General features: G+C 36.0%; 1 protein-coding gene across 3 annotated transcripts in view; it reads right to left on the reverse strand.

The window, feature by feature from the left end:
* Positions 1-3,710: 3,710 nt before the first annotated feature.
* Positions 3,711-18,566, reverse strand: part of LOC143273832 (uncharacterized) — a 37,447-nt gene continuing 22,591 nt past the window's right edge. Inside the window, exons 8-13 of one of the 3 annotated variants that reach the window (XM_076574016.1) lie at positions 17,107-17,179; positions 10,566-10,653; positions 8,529-8,611; positions 6,553-6,610; positions 4,481-4,509; positions 3,711-4,397 (exon numbers count right to left, since the gene is read on the reverse strand). In XM_076574016.1, coding sequence (XP_076430131.1) covers positions 4,323-4,397; positions 4,481-4,509; positions 6,553-6,610; positions 8,529-8,611; positions 10,566-10,653; positions 17,107-17,179 — 406 coding nt within the window. In that variant the 3' untranslated portion in view covers positions 3,711-4,322. Of the gene's footprint in view, positions 4,398-4,480; positions 4,510-6,552; positions 6,611-8,528; positions 8,612-10,565; positions 10,654-11,223; positions 12,752-17,106; positions 17,180-18,566 lie in introns of those variants that run through there. The other 2 variants (XM_076574017.1, XM_076574018.1) reach the window with 2 other exon arrangements.

Below are 18,566 nucleotides of genomic sequence, written 5' to 3' on the forward strand. Positions count from 1 at the left end.
AGTTCATGTTTTGTTACAGAGTTAGACTAATAAAACAGCATGATTCTAGCATCACAATAGACATGTTATCAATGAAATCAAATTGAACACCAAATGGAGGTCCACACACATGATTTTTCATATAGAAACCAGAAATACACACTGGGTAAAAAACATCTTCCAACATGATAGTGAACTAATCTTGATTGCTGCATGGAGAAAACTGCACATAGATCTGTATTTACTACCCTAAATAAAAACATAATTCCAAATGAATCAGGGATCTCTAAATAAGACCAGAGACACTGAATGTAACAGTAGAGAAAGTGTGTGATAGGCTTGAACTCATTGGTACAGGAAAAGTCTTTCTGAATAGGACACCTGTAGCACAGGCACTAAGATCCACATTTAATAAATGGGACCACATGAAGCTAAAAGCTTCTTTATGGCAAGATATGTATATCAGTGTTGGGCTTTTAAATAATCACTCCACCATATGATAGTGTTATTGAAATAAATTATAGATATGAATTCTAAATATATTTCCTATTTCTTGTTACTAAGTTACAGTAGTGTACCACAGATGAAGGTAAGATATACATTATAAGTTCTAGAACAAAACAAAACTTGATTTTCTTTTCTGAAGATGTGGTATATTGCTGGCTGTCCAGTCCAGAACAGAATCTCTGAGGTAACATATGTTTTTGCTTTGTCCTTTCTGGTAGCTTTGAGTATGACAGGTTTTCATTCTGAGACCCAGGTATCAAGAAATCATAGTCAAACATTGGAGAAATCTCATTAGTCTCACGATTGACTTCTATAAGTAACTAATAAACAGAGAGTTTGCACACTGGAAAGGATAAGGCCTTAGATCATAAGTATTAAACATTAAAGTTGAGCTTATTTTGCAAATGTTTTATATTTCCAATGTAATATATTTTCCAGCATGTATGCCACTATCAGATGGCACTGCGTATGTCAAATTCTATCATCACCATCATCAAGATATAATTGGCATCGGGAAGACTGTGTGCTTTTGAAATTTATTGAAATACCTTGATCAGGAGAATGTGACTTATGAAATTTACCTGCTTGAGATTGCTGTGTTTCAGACTTGGGTTTGGAAATTCGATGAGAATAATCCCTCTGCTGAATGGATTTTGAAATGAGATATTTAATCAATATTTTGGACTTCAATCAAGATGTAATTATTCAATATTAATATTAAAAAACATTTACCTCTGGGTGTGGACATTTTTCAGCCCAAACTGAAAGAGAAAGAATGTAGAGTCATTCTCATGCACAATGAGATCACCAAAACTACCTTTATGTAGGCTTCAGATGGCAGTGAGATTTCATTCCCTTCTTTCATAATAAACTCCTATTATTTTACTGCTTAGGACAAAAACTGACACAAATATACTGAAACTTAGCAAAGCAACTTAAAGATTCAGTGCAAGAGCCATCAAAATTCCAATATAATTTGTCAGAAAAATTGAAAAAAAACAAAACAAAACAAAAAACCAACCACAACAGCATCAAAACACCTTTCAGGTTCATGTGTAAATTCAAAAATAAAAATAAAAATAATAAAAATAAAACAAACAAAAGAATGGACAGACTCCACCAGCTCAGATTGGACCAAGAGGTGAGTCACTGTTCTCCTAGGCACAGTTACAGGCCAGCAGGCAATACTCCTGCAGGCAGGTCTGATTACCACCACCCCATCAGATCCTTTAATCACAAGTCCTACTACTCTGGCCCTCTAAATCTACCCACTGCACCAAGACTGCAGCTGCCCCGTGAGACACAGACTCTGCTAGGTCCAATTGAACCAAGAGGTGAGTCACCATTCTTCCAGCAGGTCACCCCAGCCTCCAGGCCTTAGGCCCAGGGGCACAACCCATGCCCCCATTCCCTCTCCATTGCAGCCCCAATTGCAGACCAGTTGGAGAGTTTCCTGCAGGCAACTGACAACCTGACAACCTCCACTTCACATATGACCCTGTTATCTACAAGTCCCACTTGCTCCCCCAAATCCACCCATCCCCCAAGACCATAGCTGTTCCCTGAGACACAGACTTAGCTGGCTCCCCCTGGACCAAGAGGTGACTCACCATATTCCCAGCTGGTCACCCTGCTTCAGAGGCACAACCCAAGCCCCCTTCCCCCACCCATTGCAGCCCCAGCTGCCAGCCAGCAGGCAGGACTCCTGTGGTGAGGTAACCCAGGCTCAGAAAGACAAACATGATATTTAATCACTCATCAGTGGATACCAGATGTAAAGAGAAAAATAATCAGACTACAACCCACAACTCCAAAGAAGCTAGGAAACAAGGAGCCTAAGAGGGACACATGGATTGCCATGGGAAGGAGAAACAGAGGAGATCTCCATGAGTAGTGGGGATGGGGGGCAATAAAGGGCATGGGATGGAGGATGAGAATATGAGGAGATAATAGGATGGTTGAGCTGGGGGAGGGACAGAGTGGGAGAGCAATGAAAGAGATATCTTGTTAGAGGGAGACGTTATGAGGTAAGGGAGAAACCTGTTGCTAGGGAAATTTCCAGGAATCCACAAGGATGACCCCAGATTAGAAGACTGGCAATAGTGAAGAGGGTGCCTGAACTGGCCTACCCTGGTATTCAGATTGGTGAATTCCCTAACTGTCATCATAGAGCCTTCATCCAGTAACTGATGGAAGCAGATGCAGAGATCCACAACCAAGCACCAGGCTGAGCTTGGGGAGTCCAGTTGAAGAGAGGGAAGGGGATTATATGAGCAAGGGGGCAGGGTCAAGATTATGATAGGGAAATCTACAGAGACAACTAATCCATGTTTGTAGGAACTCAGGAACTTTAGACCAACAGCTGTGGAACCAGCATGGGACTGGACTAGGCCCTCTGCATATGGGAGACAGTTGTGTAGCTTGGTCTGTTTGAAGGCCCCCCAGTAGTGGGATCGGGATCTATACCTGGTGCATGTGCTGGCAATCTGGAGCCCATTACCTATAGTGGGATGCCTTGCTCAGCCTTGCTGCAGTGTGGAGGTGCTTGATCCTGCCTAACTGAATGTACCAGGATTTACTGACTCCCCATAGGAGACCTAACACTTTTGGAGGAGAGGTTGGGGGTATGCTGGAGGGGAGTGGGAAGAGGGATGAGAGGGGGATTTGTGCTTGGTATGTAAAATAAAATTTTAAATAAAAAGAACAAAATAATGAAAGACTTAACATTGAATAGAGATAAAAGGATACTTAATATGAAAAGAGGATGGAGAAATCACTATCTTAGAGTTCATGTTTTGTTACAGAGTTAGACTAATAAAACAGCATGATTCTAGCATCACAATAGACATGTTATCAATGAAATCAAATTGAACACCAAATGGAGGTCCACACACATGATTTTTCATATAGAAACCAGAAATACACACTGGGTAAAAAACATCTTCCAACATGATAGTGAACTAATCTTGATTGCTGCATGGAGAAAACTGCACATAGATCTGTATTTACTACCCTAAATAAAAACATAATTCCAAATGAATCAGGGATCTCTAAATAAGACCAGAGACACTGAATGTAACAGTAGAGAAAGTGTGTGATAGGCTTGAACTCATTGGTACAGGAAAAGACTTTCTGAATAGGACACCTGTAGCACAGGCACTAAGACCCACACTTAATAAATGGGACCACATGAAGCTGAAAGTTTCCTGTGGCAAGATATCTATGTAAGTTTTGGGATTGTCAATGACTGCTCCACTATATGATAGTGTATGCTGTGCTATTGAAATAGATTGTAAGTAAGAATTCTAAATGCATTTCCTATTCCTTGTAATTAAATTACAGTGCACTATGAGTGAAGTGAAGCAGTGCACTATGAATTATAGAGCAACACAAAAATTGATTTTCTTTTCTGAAGATATTGTACATTGCTGTTTGTCCAGTCCAGATCAGAATCTCTGAGCTCAAATAAGTTTCTACCTTGTCCTTACAGATAGCTATGTGTGTAGGTGCGCATTCTGAGATCCATCAAGAAATTATGGTCACACATTGGGGAAGTATCATTAGTCTCATGATTGACTTCTATAAGTCACTAATAAACAGAGATTGCACACTGGAAATGATAAGGCAGTCGAACATGAGTATTAGACATTGAAGCTGAGCTGACATTTCTAAATGTTTTATATTGTCAATGTAATAATTTTGAAGCATGTATGCCACTAGTGAGTTGGCATTGCTTATGACAAAACCTTCCAACATTATAGTCGAGATATAATTGGCATCGGGAAGACTGTGTGCATTTGAAATGTATTAGAATAAATTGATCAGAAGAAAGTGACTTAACAAAATTTACCTGTTTGAGATTGCTGTGTTTCAGGCATGGGTCTGGAGGCTAGATGACAATAATCCCTCAGCTATTTTGAAAAGAGATATTTAATCAATATTTTGGATTTCAACAATATATAATTTTTCAATATAAATATTAAAAGTCACTTACCTCTGGATGTGGACATTTTTCAGCCCAAACTGAAAGAAAAAGAAAGTACAGTCAATCTTATGCACAATGAGAATTCCAAACCTACCTTTATGAAGGCTTCAGAGGGCAATGAGTTCTATTCCCTTCTTTCAAAATAAACATCTATTATTTTACTGGTTAGGAAAGCAGCTGACAAATATACTGAAATATATCAAAAGAAATCTATAGATTCAATTTAATTCCATCAAAATTCAGAGAAATTTTAAAAATAACCACAATAGCATCAAAAAGCCTTTCATGTTCATATGGAAATACAAAAAAGTCTTGGATATATTTAAGAAGATTCTCAATACTAAAATAGGCTGGAGAAATCACTATTTCAGATGGTATGTTTTGTTACAGAGCTAGAGTAATAAAAATATCATGGTTCTATCATCAAAATAGACATGTTGATCAATGAAATCAAATTAATGTCAAAACACCTATGAATACCTGATTTTTCACAAAGAAAGTAGAAATACACACTGGATAAAAATAGCCTCCATACATGGAGATTACCAAACTTCATGGATACATGAAGAAGAATACACATAGGAGTATTTATTACCCTGAACAAAACTTAACTCCAAATGGATCATGAATCTCTAAATAAGACTAGATACCCTGAATATGACAGAAGAAAAATTTTAACAGGCTTGAACTCACTGGCATAGGAAACAGAACACCTGTAGCACAGCACTAAGACCCAAATTTAGTAAATGGGACCACATGAAACTGAAAGCTTCTTTATGGCAAAAGACACCATCATCAGGCTACATAATAGGAAAAGAACTTAATCATTTAAACCTCTAACATACAGTTAGTATCTAAAATAAATAAAGAAGAAAAAATTGGACTCCCAGGAAACAAATAACCCAATGACAATGGTGTTTGGGAATACAAAGACAATTTTTAAAGATAAAACACAAACTACTGACAAACTTTTAAAGAAATGCTCATCATTTTTATTTATCAGAAGAATGCAAACCAAAAGTACTTTGAGATTTCATTTTACTCCTGTCCAAAGGGAGAAGTTCAATTAAGCAAATGACAACTCATGCTTGTGAGGATATGACGAAAATGGAACACTTGCTCATTACTGATGAGAATGTAAATTTTACAGCCATTATGGAAATGACTCTGGCATTTTCTCAGGAAGCTGGCTACTAATTCTTCTCTAAATTCACCTATACACCTATCTGGCATATACTCAAAGGACTCTATATCCTACTACATAAATATCTGCTCATACATGCTCATTATTGACTATTTACAATAGCCAGATTTAGGAACAGTCTAGATGTCCTTTAACTGACAAATATATAATGAAAATGTGGTGAACTTACACGATGGGGTGTTTTGCGTCTATCAAAAAAGGAAATTTACATATAAATGTATGAAGCTAGAAAAAATCACCACGAATGAGGAGACCCAGATCCAAAAGTCAAATACTGTATAATTTCCCTTATATGTGAGTGTTAGCATTTAAGTCTTCAACATGTGTGCTAAAATCCATATAACCACAGAGACTCTGCATCAAGTAAGGGATTGCTTGTGAGGATCATTCAAGTAAAGGGAAATAGAATATATAATTGTAGAGAGACAGTCGGGGGAAGGGCGATGCAAGTGAGAGGTTAGGGTAGGAATATGGGGATGACCAATTTACTAACATCCACGTGAAAAACCGTATGGAAACATACTACTGTAGAAGATTTCTAAATACATAAGCATATAAAATAAATACAAATGGAGTCTCCAAATAAGAGAGGAGATAAACCCCCAATTAGACATCTTTTGCTAAACATGAAACCTTTAGTTATACCTTGTTGAGTCAATGGACAAATGGGGCACCTTAGGTATCTCAGGTAGAAGAAAACTCAGAGATCTTTCTGGGACTATCTCAATTTTACACATCGCTCATGCTTATTAACATATGGGACTTATTACCACTTTTGTTGTCTTTTATTTAAGTGTAAATTTATTCAGTGATTTCTTTCGGTAGCATAACATACCAGCATTTGTCTTACATAAAGTCTTTTCATGATGACTCTTACCTTCAATTATTTCATTTTCTTCTGGACCATTTCCTATGCTGGATGACTGGGCAGCTTTCTGCAGTGGATTAGGATAAAACACACTCTGTCACATGATATTAGTAGTCTAATTCCAAAAGGTCTTATTTTCTATTTCTGAACATATCATGATATTTGACTTTAAGGAAATTGTTCATGAGAATATATGCAGTATATATCAAAAACCATGGTATTTGAATGGAGAATCTTATATACACAGTCAAGTTTAAGCCTTTCATTTCCCAATTATATACAAGAAATATAGAGTAGAGGAAAAACATCCACAGACATAGTAATGCCTGATGTGCATGTATCAATAAAAGTAATCATTTTATATTATAATGCATGAAACTAATTTGTTGTTATTAGTAAAGTTGGAGGATGTTAATGAGACAAATGTTCACATCTTTAGTAGGGCCATTCCTCTAGGACACGATTAACATTAATTATGAGGTGTTGTACAATGACATTATTTGTGTGGTTAGGCTTGATAGGAGGTATGTATTATGTTAAAAACATTCATATTGTATCATGCTGATTGTGTAGTGAAGAAGGCAGAATGGGCTCAATTTCGGTAAAAGTGAACAAACAAAACTGACATATTTTGTTAATTTCTTATACATGGTAATTCTGGATCAAAATGATTAGCAGACAAGTTTTTATTTCCTATGTTACCTTTAGACAATAACATTAGACCATTATGCAGTTTTTTAATATTTTACAAATGTTTCTCAATGAACAGAAATCTTCCCCAAACACCATTTCACAGTTTTTGCATGTTTAACAGAATAAACAAATCTTGCTTTCTCGTTCTTCAAGAATTTTAAAAGTTATGAGAATATGTTGTCCACTATTCTATATGTACAGTAATGCCATCCTATTTGACAGTTACTGAGTGGACACTCCCTCATCTTCTAAAACATGTTTGGCTTCATACTTTGATCTCTGATGACAAAATACCATTCTCACTCCTACCCTGTATTAACGACAATTTTGCCTAAATATCTCTCTCTACCATATGTTTTCTTTATGACAAAATGCACCTATCTGAACTAAAACAGTTGCTTTTTACTTGCTTGGTGTTCTATTACTATGGCATAGGCTTCCCTCTGAAATCTCAGTTCTTGATTTCTCAACATAGAGGAGATATTGACTATACAGATTTATGTGGGTTTAAAACATGAAAAATGTCTTCAGAACATACTCATACTTCAGTAAGTACCTAACATTGTATTATGTCTCTGAACAGATTGTGTGAAAGAGAAAGTATAGTGTCTTGAATCTATTTGAATTCTCTACATTAACTCAATTCCATATATATATATATATATATATATATATATATATATATATATTGAGCATATTGGACAATAATGTGGAAATAATTAATTTCCTTCATTGAATTGAGCAAAATAATTGAGTTTTTCCTTCACAATTAGGTCTCTTTTATGGAATCAAAAATTCTTTCTGTTGGAAGATTAGTTGATTATATATCCATATGATCTTCTCAAATGAGGACCTTGAAATAACCCAATGATCATAAGGAAAAAATTTCTCCTTGACATAATTGAGTATAATCATCACATAACAAATTTAGTTTTTGCAGGAAGAATCAACTTTATTAAATAAGTCCAACTCTAAAGTCATAATTTTATATCGTCCACTATTTTAAATAGAGAGTCTATGGCTCTCCAGCCATGTAAAGAGCTTAACATAAAGCACAAGTAATAATCATATAATTATTTACTAAATTACATATAAAAGACAATGATTAGCTGTGTGACTGGATTCTAAGAATACCCTGTGTTTTATAATAGGTAAAAGACTTTCATTTCAATGTTAAATCATCATTGATGGACTGAATATAGTAGCCTGAAGTGTAGTTTCTTTTGGCCTATGATAAGATCATCAAACCACACAGTATTAAGTGAGAAATTTAATTTTAAACAGTTACATACCAATTTTTGATAGTCTTCATTCTTATTACAAACATTTTCATTTTCCAGTTTTAAATCCGGTATTGTTTCTAATTCTAGTTCTTCTGACATATCCACATATTTTATTTAAAAAATAAATATAACAATTAGATACATAATTTTCTATGACAATAGATTGAAATACATTCACAATTAGAATTTAGAAAAAAATTTACTCTTATCAAATATTTCAATTAAATGTACTTTATAGATGAATATTCACATGCTTAGATAAATGCCCAAGTTGTAGAAATACCTGTATATCACTTGTATAGAAACTGCATGTTGCCAGCTTCAAGACATCCAAATACTTGACTAATTCACACACCTCTCATAAATGACCAAGCTCTCTAAAATCTACACTTTCAGATGTCATCGATGTTTCAGAACATTTATCATGTGCTTATACCCACAAGCACATTCAAAAAATGTACAAATTAAGGAAATTGGAAAAGGATTATGAAATAATTTTTTTTTTGGTTTTTCAAGACAGGGTTTCTCTGTGTAGCTTTGTGTCTTTCCTGGAACTCACTTGGTAGCCCAGGCTGGCCTCGAACTCACAGAGATCTGCCTGGCTCTGCCTCCCGAGTGCTGGGATTAAAGGCGTGCGCCACCAGTGCCCGGTTGAAATAATTGTTTTTTATTGAAACTAGCAAAATAGTTTTAGTTGTAAGGCCCTATTGCTCAAGACTCCACACTTTAAACACAGAATTTGGAGTAATTTAACTGGACCTGACATAGAAACCTGCTCTCATACTATGAGAACATGCTTTGCAAAGTGCCAAGGGAGATAAGCAATCAGTAATCCCACCAGCAGAAAATGGTACACCACCAAGATGTTGAAAAGCCTGGCAAGATAACGCTCATGGTAGGATAGCGATACTTTTATTTTTGGGGTAACCAACAGCTGTCCTATTGGTCTGGAGACACACTAAATGAGAAATTCATTCCAAGTACTGGGAAACTAATCAACTATCCATGGATGGAGAAATCATAAACACTAGGAGTCATCAATTACTCCCATTTTCTCATAACAGTATACTTACTATGTTCTAAATATTGTTTTTTATAGTCACAGTTATACCCACAGAAGAATGTAGCTGACATTTTTCCTCAAAGAATTTACTTTTCACAGTACATAAAAGTATTACAGTATATACAATTAATCAAAATCCAAGGAGTGACCATAATATGCCCCAACTCCACTTATAAAGTCCTAAATCTAAGGATCAGAAAAAAATAGCAAGAATTGGGAAGATAGATTGTAAAATCAAAGTACCAGCACTCTTGAAGCTACACAGCATCTTCTATGCATGACTTAGATATTGCTACCATGAAATTTCAAAGGTATGATATCTGAAAAAACACCTGTATAAGGACAACACCAGATGAAATTCTACTGTGGGTGAAGTGAATCTCACAATGCACAACCCCTAGATGAAGATCTGTAGGCAATCAGTGGCTGATAAACAAAGATAAATCAGGTGATTTTCCAGAGATGAGCTCATCCTAGTAGGATAATAGGTTGTGCAATTCCAGTGATCAGTCCTAAACACATGTACATATAAGCAACACACTAAACAAATACATACAAGCATGCATACACTTATACACACACAGAAACACAAACACACATGCACACACACATGCACATACGTGCATAAACACACACAAATATAGTGTGTCTTTACTAATAGTATAGAAGAGAAGTCACACACAGAGTTACTAAGGACTTGAGCACAGGGAATGTTGTAGAAATAGCCAGAAACCTGAAAAAGATGTAAATATAGTACACAAGCATGAAATTATCAAAAGTTAAATAAAATAAAAGGCAACTCTTTTACTGACGTTCTTATTTCAACCTTTGGATGAAAATTTTTCTTGTCTACCATTACATTTTTACTTTTGTTTGATTTAACATATATTACGTGGTTTATTTTATTTGGCTAAGGTATTTGTTGTCATGTTTTAAGCAAACCTCTCTGCCAAGTGATCTTACAAGTTAAGCATGTGCATTACCTTCTTGTTCTTCTACATGTTCATATTGTTTGGAAACTATTGGTAAGTCATCCACACCACTTTTCAGACTATTCTCAGGAATATCTTGCTAAAATAATGAAAAATAATAATGAGAATATAGTTGAATTTCCTATTTTGAATTCAACTAAACTTAAAAATAGGATAGCATATTTTCATAGATAACATTTTGCATGCTCTTGAGATCAACCTATCTTTTCACCTCATACAGTCACATATGCTAAAATCAAGCTTTGAAGCAGAAATAGAAAAAGATCATCTGCAGAATTCAATAAGGAACTAAACTCATAATATGAAACTTATATTCCTCACTGAAAATTAAACAGTTAAAGAATACATTTAAGTACTAACTATTAATGTGCTTGCCATACCAAAGTATTTGATTTAAAAATCAATTCCTTGAGAAAATCAATTTAATATTATAGTAAGGCCCTTAGATTAGTATGAAAATACAGACTATGCCATGTGGAGAAGAACTGAAATATTTTAGAATCAGTTTTGCTTATGAAAAGAAGGATGTACAAAAATAGTTTTGTTAAAATCTTAGATATAGAGAAAATAGTTTCATAAAATTAAAAAGCAGTTAGTGATTCTTCTCTCTTTATACAATGCTTGTAATTATTCAATGAAATCTCAAACTCTTTCACAGTAAAAAACAGGTATTGTTAGAGCATAACAAGCATTAACATGAAGGGAAGCATCAGAACATTCATTCGATGTCTGGAATGTTCCTGGTGCTTATTTATACTTGAAATAGTAGAGATGTCCTTATGCAATTACACACTCAGCATTGTTAGTCATTTAGTTGTAAGATAGGTAAGAAAATTTAAGGTTCACATAGATTCACTATTCTCTAAATGGCATAACACTAATAGTTATCACCTCATATTTAAGTCATATGAACTGGTAGTTTTAATTCAGAAAGATTCTGTGATGAAACATCAATGTCATTATGCCAGTTGAGGATTTTTAAGTCTTCAAATACTGTTGAAATATATGTTAGTCTGGTCCCAACATTCATAAAACACACAAAGAAAGGAATAAAAAAGCCTAATTGACTGTATGCTGAAATCCACATTTGAAGAATTTATGTATAGCTTATCACAATAAGACTCAAAGGACTGGGTGTGTGGTTGAGTGGTAGAGAATTTGCCTTGCATTCATTAATTTCACAGTTGATGTAATAAATGAAAAAACAAAAAGGAAAACTAAAAAACACCAATCACAAGTGATCTTGGACACCCAGAAACAGGAAGCCTAACCTCAGAGTGATTCTGGAGATTTAAATGAGCAATGAAACTACTGTATAGACATCCTTTAAAATTTGAAGTGTTACATATGATGCAAAGAATTTCAGTTTAATTTTCAAGATTTTGAGTGCAAAAATAAGATGAAATTGAAATTTGGCCTTTAGCATTTGTTATCAAAGACCTTATTCTAGAACTTGCTATAATTAGGGGGAAACATGTATACCTTAATTATATGAAGAGTATTTTCTTCCATTTTTGATTTAAAAATGTGCATGTACAATATATTTTGAACATACTTTCCCAACCAAAATACTCCCAGATTATTCCTCATCTACCTATCCCCCCAAGTTTGTAATCTTTCTCTCTTAAATCTATCCCCAAATTGAAAATACAAACTTACAACCAATAAGACAAAAATGCCACAAGAGAACACATCAGCCCCCAACAATACCACAAACACAAAATTGAACACTGTTTCCTTTGTGTTGATCAACTTCCCCTGGTCATAGTGTCTGCTCAGGAGTGCCTTTGATATACCCAGTGATGCTTCAAGTAGAACATTGATTTTTCCTTTGCCAACAGCTATCAATTACAAATGGTGTCCTGGTTATGGATGGCAGCCTGTGTCTTCTGCCTCTTAGTGCTGGCAACCTGTCTTGTTGGAACTTGTGCAAATCATCTGTGTACTGGCATAGTCTCTGAGTTCATATGTGCATTGATCTTGGTCCTGCTGTGTCTGGAAGACAAAGTTTCCTTGACCTTATCCATAAGCACTGGCTCTTATAATCATTCTACTTTTTCTACATAAACACTGAGCCTTGTTGGAGGAGGTTTGATGAAGACATCCAATTTATGACTAGGTCGTCCAAAGTCTCTCACTCTGCATTTTGACCAGTTGATCTCTGTGCTGATTCCCATCTACTGCAAGAGAAAACTTCTGTAAGGAGGATTGGGAAAGGTATAGTGACATGTCTCTAGGACTCATTTTCTTGCTCATTTTCATTCAGAAGAAGAGTAGCATTTGGTTTGTCCATGGCCCATACCCTATATTATCACATGTTATTGGCCCCTTTGGCAGTGTCAGGTTTGTATTCCATCTTATTCAGTCTTTAAGTCCAATGAAAAAGTCATTTGTTACTCCCATAATGTTTGTGCTACTATGGGACCAGCATATGTTTCAGACAGGTCACTGTTGTAGGTCACAGGGTTGTAGCTGGTGATATTGATGGTTACATTTCTCCTCTGGGAGCATGAGGTGTATCTTCTAGTACCATGAACATTAGTTAGAAGGTGTAAGGATTCTATTTGGGCACAAATGCAACTACTCTATGTTTGGTGATTTAATATGTGGTTCCTTCACCAATAGGGTCTTCCTATTTAGTTGTGGAGTGAGACTAAAGGCCTTAGCCATAGCCTGTTATGTTTGGATAATTCTATGTGCCTATAGCATCATCAACAGATGGTTCTGGTCAAACTGGATGGCTACATGCAGACGAACTAAGTAGATCCATATCTATCACCCTGCATACATCTCAACTACAAATGGATCAAAGACTTCAACATAAGACCATAAACTCTGATTAAGATAGAAGAAAATGTCTGGAAAAGGCTTCAATTCCTTGTTATACTCAATGACTGACTTTCTGAACCAGATACCAATAACACGGGCATTAGAACTGAAACTAGCAAGTGTAACTTCATGAAGATGAAAAGCTTCTCCTTAGAAGAGAAACAGCATCATGGAAAAAATTATGGCATGGAAAATAAATAAACCATTGTCAATTATACATCTGATAGGGGATTAGCATCTAAACCACAAAGAACTAATAAACTGAATATCAAGAAAACAAATAACATGTTCTAAAATATGGGGTATACAACTAAGCAGAGATACACAAATGCCTGAGAAACACTTCAATAAATGTTCAACATCCTTAGTCATCAATGTAAATGTAAATCAATGCCCCTCTGAGATTTCATTTTACCTAAGTCAAAATGGCCAAGATCAATAAAACAAATGACAGCTCAGCTTGGGAGTATGCAAGGAAAGGGAAACACTTGTTCCTTCCTGAAGAAAGTGCAAACTTATTCTTGGATATGAGGAGCCTTCAAACATTCTTTTTCTACCTCATTATATATTGGCAGCCTGAGACAGAACTCATTAGGAACATCCTTGAACTCTTGGAAAGTTCAACCTGCCTCTGTCATCTGAATTTTAGGATAAAGACTGTGCCATGATGACTGGATCCAATATTTTATGAGAATGAATAATGCAAAGCTATTATTATACTAATTTTGAGAGAAAGATTTTGTATTTCTACATTTTAATCACTATAAATAATACTTTTTTTCTAGATAAAGTACAAAAATTCTGTGGGATGGTCTTTCTGTATGCTGTGAATATATGTTGCTCCCATGGGTTAATAAATAATGCTGCATTAATAAATATGGCAGGGCAGGATGGAGCCAGGCAGGAAAACCAAGAGAGATAGAGGAAGAAGAAGGGTAGAGTCAGGGAAGATGCTGCAAGCTGTCAGGGGGAGCATGACGTAATAAAATACAGGTAAAGCCACGAGGCACATAGACTAATAGAAATTGGTTAATTTAAGATATAATAGCTAGCTAGCAATAAGCCTGAGCCATATATCAAACAGTTTATAATTAATGTAAACCTCTGTGTGTTTATTTGGGACCAAGTGGCTGCAGGACACAGGAAAACTTCCATCTACACCAGACTTGAAAAAAATGTTTTCAAAAGTTAGTGTTATGAGTAAAAGTGGGTTTTTTTTGTATTTTTATTATTAAGAAATTTTCTATTCATGTTACATAATAACCATAGATTCCCCTATCCTCCCTCCTTGTACCCCCAGCCTTCATCCCCAACCTACCCCCCATTCTCACCTCCTCCAAGGCAAGGTCTCCCATGGGGTCTCAGCAGAACCTGGTACATTTGGTTGAGGCAGGCTCAAGCCCCTCCCTCATGCACCAAGGCTGCTCAGGGTGTCCCACCATAGGCACTGGGCTCCAAAAAACACACTCACACACCAGGGACAGATCCAGTTTCACTGCCTGGGGGTCCCCTAACCGGTTCAAGGCAAACAACTGTCTCGCCTATCCAGAGGGCCTAGTCCAGTCCCATGGAGGCTCAACAACTATTGGTCCACACTTCATGTATTTCCACTAGATTGGCTGGCTCTCTCTGTACATTTTCCCATCATGATCTCAATGTCCCTTGCTCATAGAATTCCTCCTCTCTCTTATCAATTGAACTGCTGGAGCTTGGCCTGGTGCTCAGCCATGGATCTCTGCATCTGCTTCCATCAGTTACTGGATGAAGGCTCTATGATGACAGTTACAGTATTCACTAATCTGATTACCAGAGTAGGCCAGATCAGGCACACTCTCGACTATTGCTAGTAGTCTAAGGTGGGATCATCCTTGTGGATTCCTGGGAACTTCCCTAGCACTCTGTTTCTCCCTGTTCCCATGATGTCTTCATTTATCATGGTATCTCTTTCCTTGCTATCCCACTCTGTCCCTGTTCCAGCTCAAACTTCCCATTGCCTTGTGTTCTCATCCCCCATTCCTTGTCCTCCATGACTCCCCCTCACCCTCAGTTTGCTCATGTTGATCTCATCTATTTTTCCTTCACTGTTTGTTCTATGAGTCCCTCTTAGGGTCTTCCTTGTTAGCCAGCTTCTCTAGAGTTGTGGGTTGTAGTCTGGTTATTCTTTGCTTTACATCTAGTATCCATGTATGAGTGAGTACATACCATATTTTTCCTCCTGAGTCTGGGTTTTCATTCATTTGCCTGCACATTTTATAATATCATTATTTTTTACTGCTGACTAGTACTCCATTGTGTGTATGTGCCACATTTTCTTTATCCATTCTTCATCTGAGGGGCACCTAGATTGTTTCCAGTTTCTGGCTATTACGAATAATGATGCCATGAACATAGTTGAGCTTGTGTACTTGTGGTATGATTAAGCATTCCTTGGGTATATACCCAAGAGTGGTATAGCTGGGTATTGAGGAAGATTGACTCCCAATTTTCTGAGAAACCGCCATACTGATTTCCAAAGTGGCTGTACCAGTTTGCACTCCCACCAACAGTGGAGGAAGGAGTGTTCCCCTTGCTCCACATCCTCTCCAACCTAAGCTGTCTTCAGTGTTTTTGATCATAGCCATTCTGACAGGTGTAAGATGGTATCTCAGAGTCATTTTGATTTGTATTTCCCTGATGGCTAAGGATGTTGAGTAATTCCTTAAATGTCCTTTGGCCATTTGAGATTCTTCTTTTGAGAATTCTCTGTTTAGCCCTGTAGCCCATTTTTAATTGGATTGTTTGGAATTTTGATGTCTAGCTTATTGAATTCTTTTATATATTTTGGAGATCAGCCCTCTGTCAGATGTCAGGTGGGGTTGGTAAAGATCTTTTCCTATTCTGTAGGCTGTTGTTTTGTCTTATTGGCTGTGTCCTTTGCCCTACAAAAGCTTCTCAGTTTCAGAAAGTCCCAATTATTAATTGTTTCTCTCAGTGTCTGTGCTATTGGTGTTATATTTAGTAAGTGGTCTCCTGTGCCAATGCATTCTAGGCTACTTCCTACTTTCTCTTCTCAAGATCAGTGTAACTGGATTTATGTTGAGGTCTTGGATCCACTTGGACTTGAGTTCAGTGCATGGCGACAGATACGGATCTATATGCAATCTTCTGCATGTTGACATCCAGTTAACATGTAGTTGACAGCCAGTTAACAGTTTTTAAAAGTTAGTATCATGAGTAAAAGATTTTTTAAAAGGTACATTAAAAACTAATGATAATTTCTGAGCCCTTCAATACATGGGTTGGAAATGTAAGCTATTGATAAGATACCTTAAGTAACATAATGAATAGGTTAGTCTACATATTTAGAGAAGCCTGAAAATTATGTAAGTCATGCTATAAAAATAAAAATAAAACAACTAATGTTTATTTGTCCAAATATTCCCAAATTTTAAATTCCCTCCAATGTGGTAAAACTATACAAACTAATTTTTCTGTGATTATTTATTTCTTATCTCATTTTTGGCTTTCAGAACCTTAAAATAGTTATTATGTTTTGGAATTTTTCACCATCAATATAGTAATATTTTCATAATTTTATAAAAAAAATTCTAGCCAATTTTTCATCTAAAGTGATGACATTTTGACAACTGCTATATTATACCATTTTAAACTCCACAAAGAAGAAATTCAGCACAAGAATTTACCTCAAGAAGGCATTGATTACCTGAGTTTTCAAATTAGCTGTGTCCTCCATTCTTGCACACACAGACGTCAGTGACTTGGATTCAAAGTGATATCTTTGAAGCAAAACACACAACAAATAAGTGAGTAGTGGACAAAAGCATTTGTCCTGAATGTTTAGTTATTTGAATAGCAAATGGTGTTTCTATTGTTATTAGACAACTGTTTTATAAAATTTGTTCAGCTGTTAATTTCTGTCTCCACTTCTCCTAATCTCTGCACTTGTCAAGAAAGAGTTACATATAGTTCCACATCAAATAGTGTCAGTCAATGTATTTGTGGAACCTGAAAATCATTTGTTTTGAAAACTGTCCTGATGATTGAACGCAAATTACAATTAATTGCTCACATACTCTTTAACCATTAATTTAAATAAAGGTAATAGCCCCAAATAAAGCAAAGCAATAGTGACCTCGTTCTACTCTATTAATAAAGCACAAAACTGTATAACTACTAAATGGCAACCTTCATTCTTGAGCATGGAAAATACCCATTGAAAGGAAACCATCACATACATTCATTGTAAAATAACTAATGAAGTCATGAAACAAATGTGAAATCCTTGAACATTAAAGTTATAAGTGAACAAACAAATGTGCACATTGAGATTTGAAATCCTTTTATCATGGGTGTTCAAACATTAAAATATAATAATTCAGTTGTGCTTCCTACTTGGTGCAGGCTGATTCAAAAACTACCAAGCACTTAAAAACCTTCATATGTGCTCGGTTGATGGCAGAGACTTCTGGAAAAGCAGATCCCTGGGACTTTTGCCTCTGTTTCCCTCTATGTTCTCTAGATGTCTTCCTTATATAGGATACCACTCCTCGTTCCCTCTTTTGCAGTCTTCAGTGATGCTCTCTGGCCTTTAAATATTCATCCCAGGAAGGTGCAGATTCCAGAAAGTACAGGCTCAAAGAACCTGAAAGACAGCTAGTTCCCTGGTTCAGGCATATAAGCTAAATGGAGGGTCAGCAACACACATCCCAAGCCTAGGCATGTTATAAAATTCTATGATTATGTTCTGCAATTCCAATCTGAAAAGGACAGGAATTTGGCAAAGGTAACAGGAAAAGAAGCAGTGGCAGTGGATCATAGATATTTTTCATTCAGATTTCATTTCAGCCCTTGGTGCTGAACATTCTCTAGCCCACCCTCTGTGATACCACATTCCCTGTTTTCTATAAAGACTTCAGGTTTCTCAAGAAAGTTTCAACAGAAGAATTTATTTGTCATTTCTATCAATTAAGCACAAAAGGTAATATAGTTTCCAAATTACATTCAACCCTATCCATTCCCAGATGATTTTCACCATCCTGTGTCTATGTAATTAACTTTATTGTCTTTAAAAAACTAATCACGAGGCCAAACTCTTAGTCCTATTGACCTCCATGATTTTACTTTCAAAATTGCCCTTCCCCTGTTAAAGTCATTCAAATCATC

Source organism: Peromyscus maniculatus, chromosome 6 (assembly GCF_049852395.1).
Source record: "Peromyscus maniculatus bairdii isolate BWxNUB_F1_BW_parent chromosome 6, HU_Pman_BW_mat_3.1, whole genome shotgun sequence".
Lineage (NCBI taxonomy): Eukaryota > Metazoa > Chordata > Mammalia > Rodentia > Cricetidae > Peromyscus > Peromyscus maniculatus.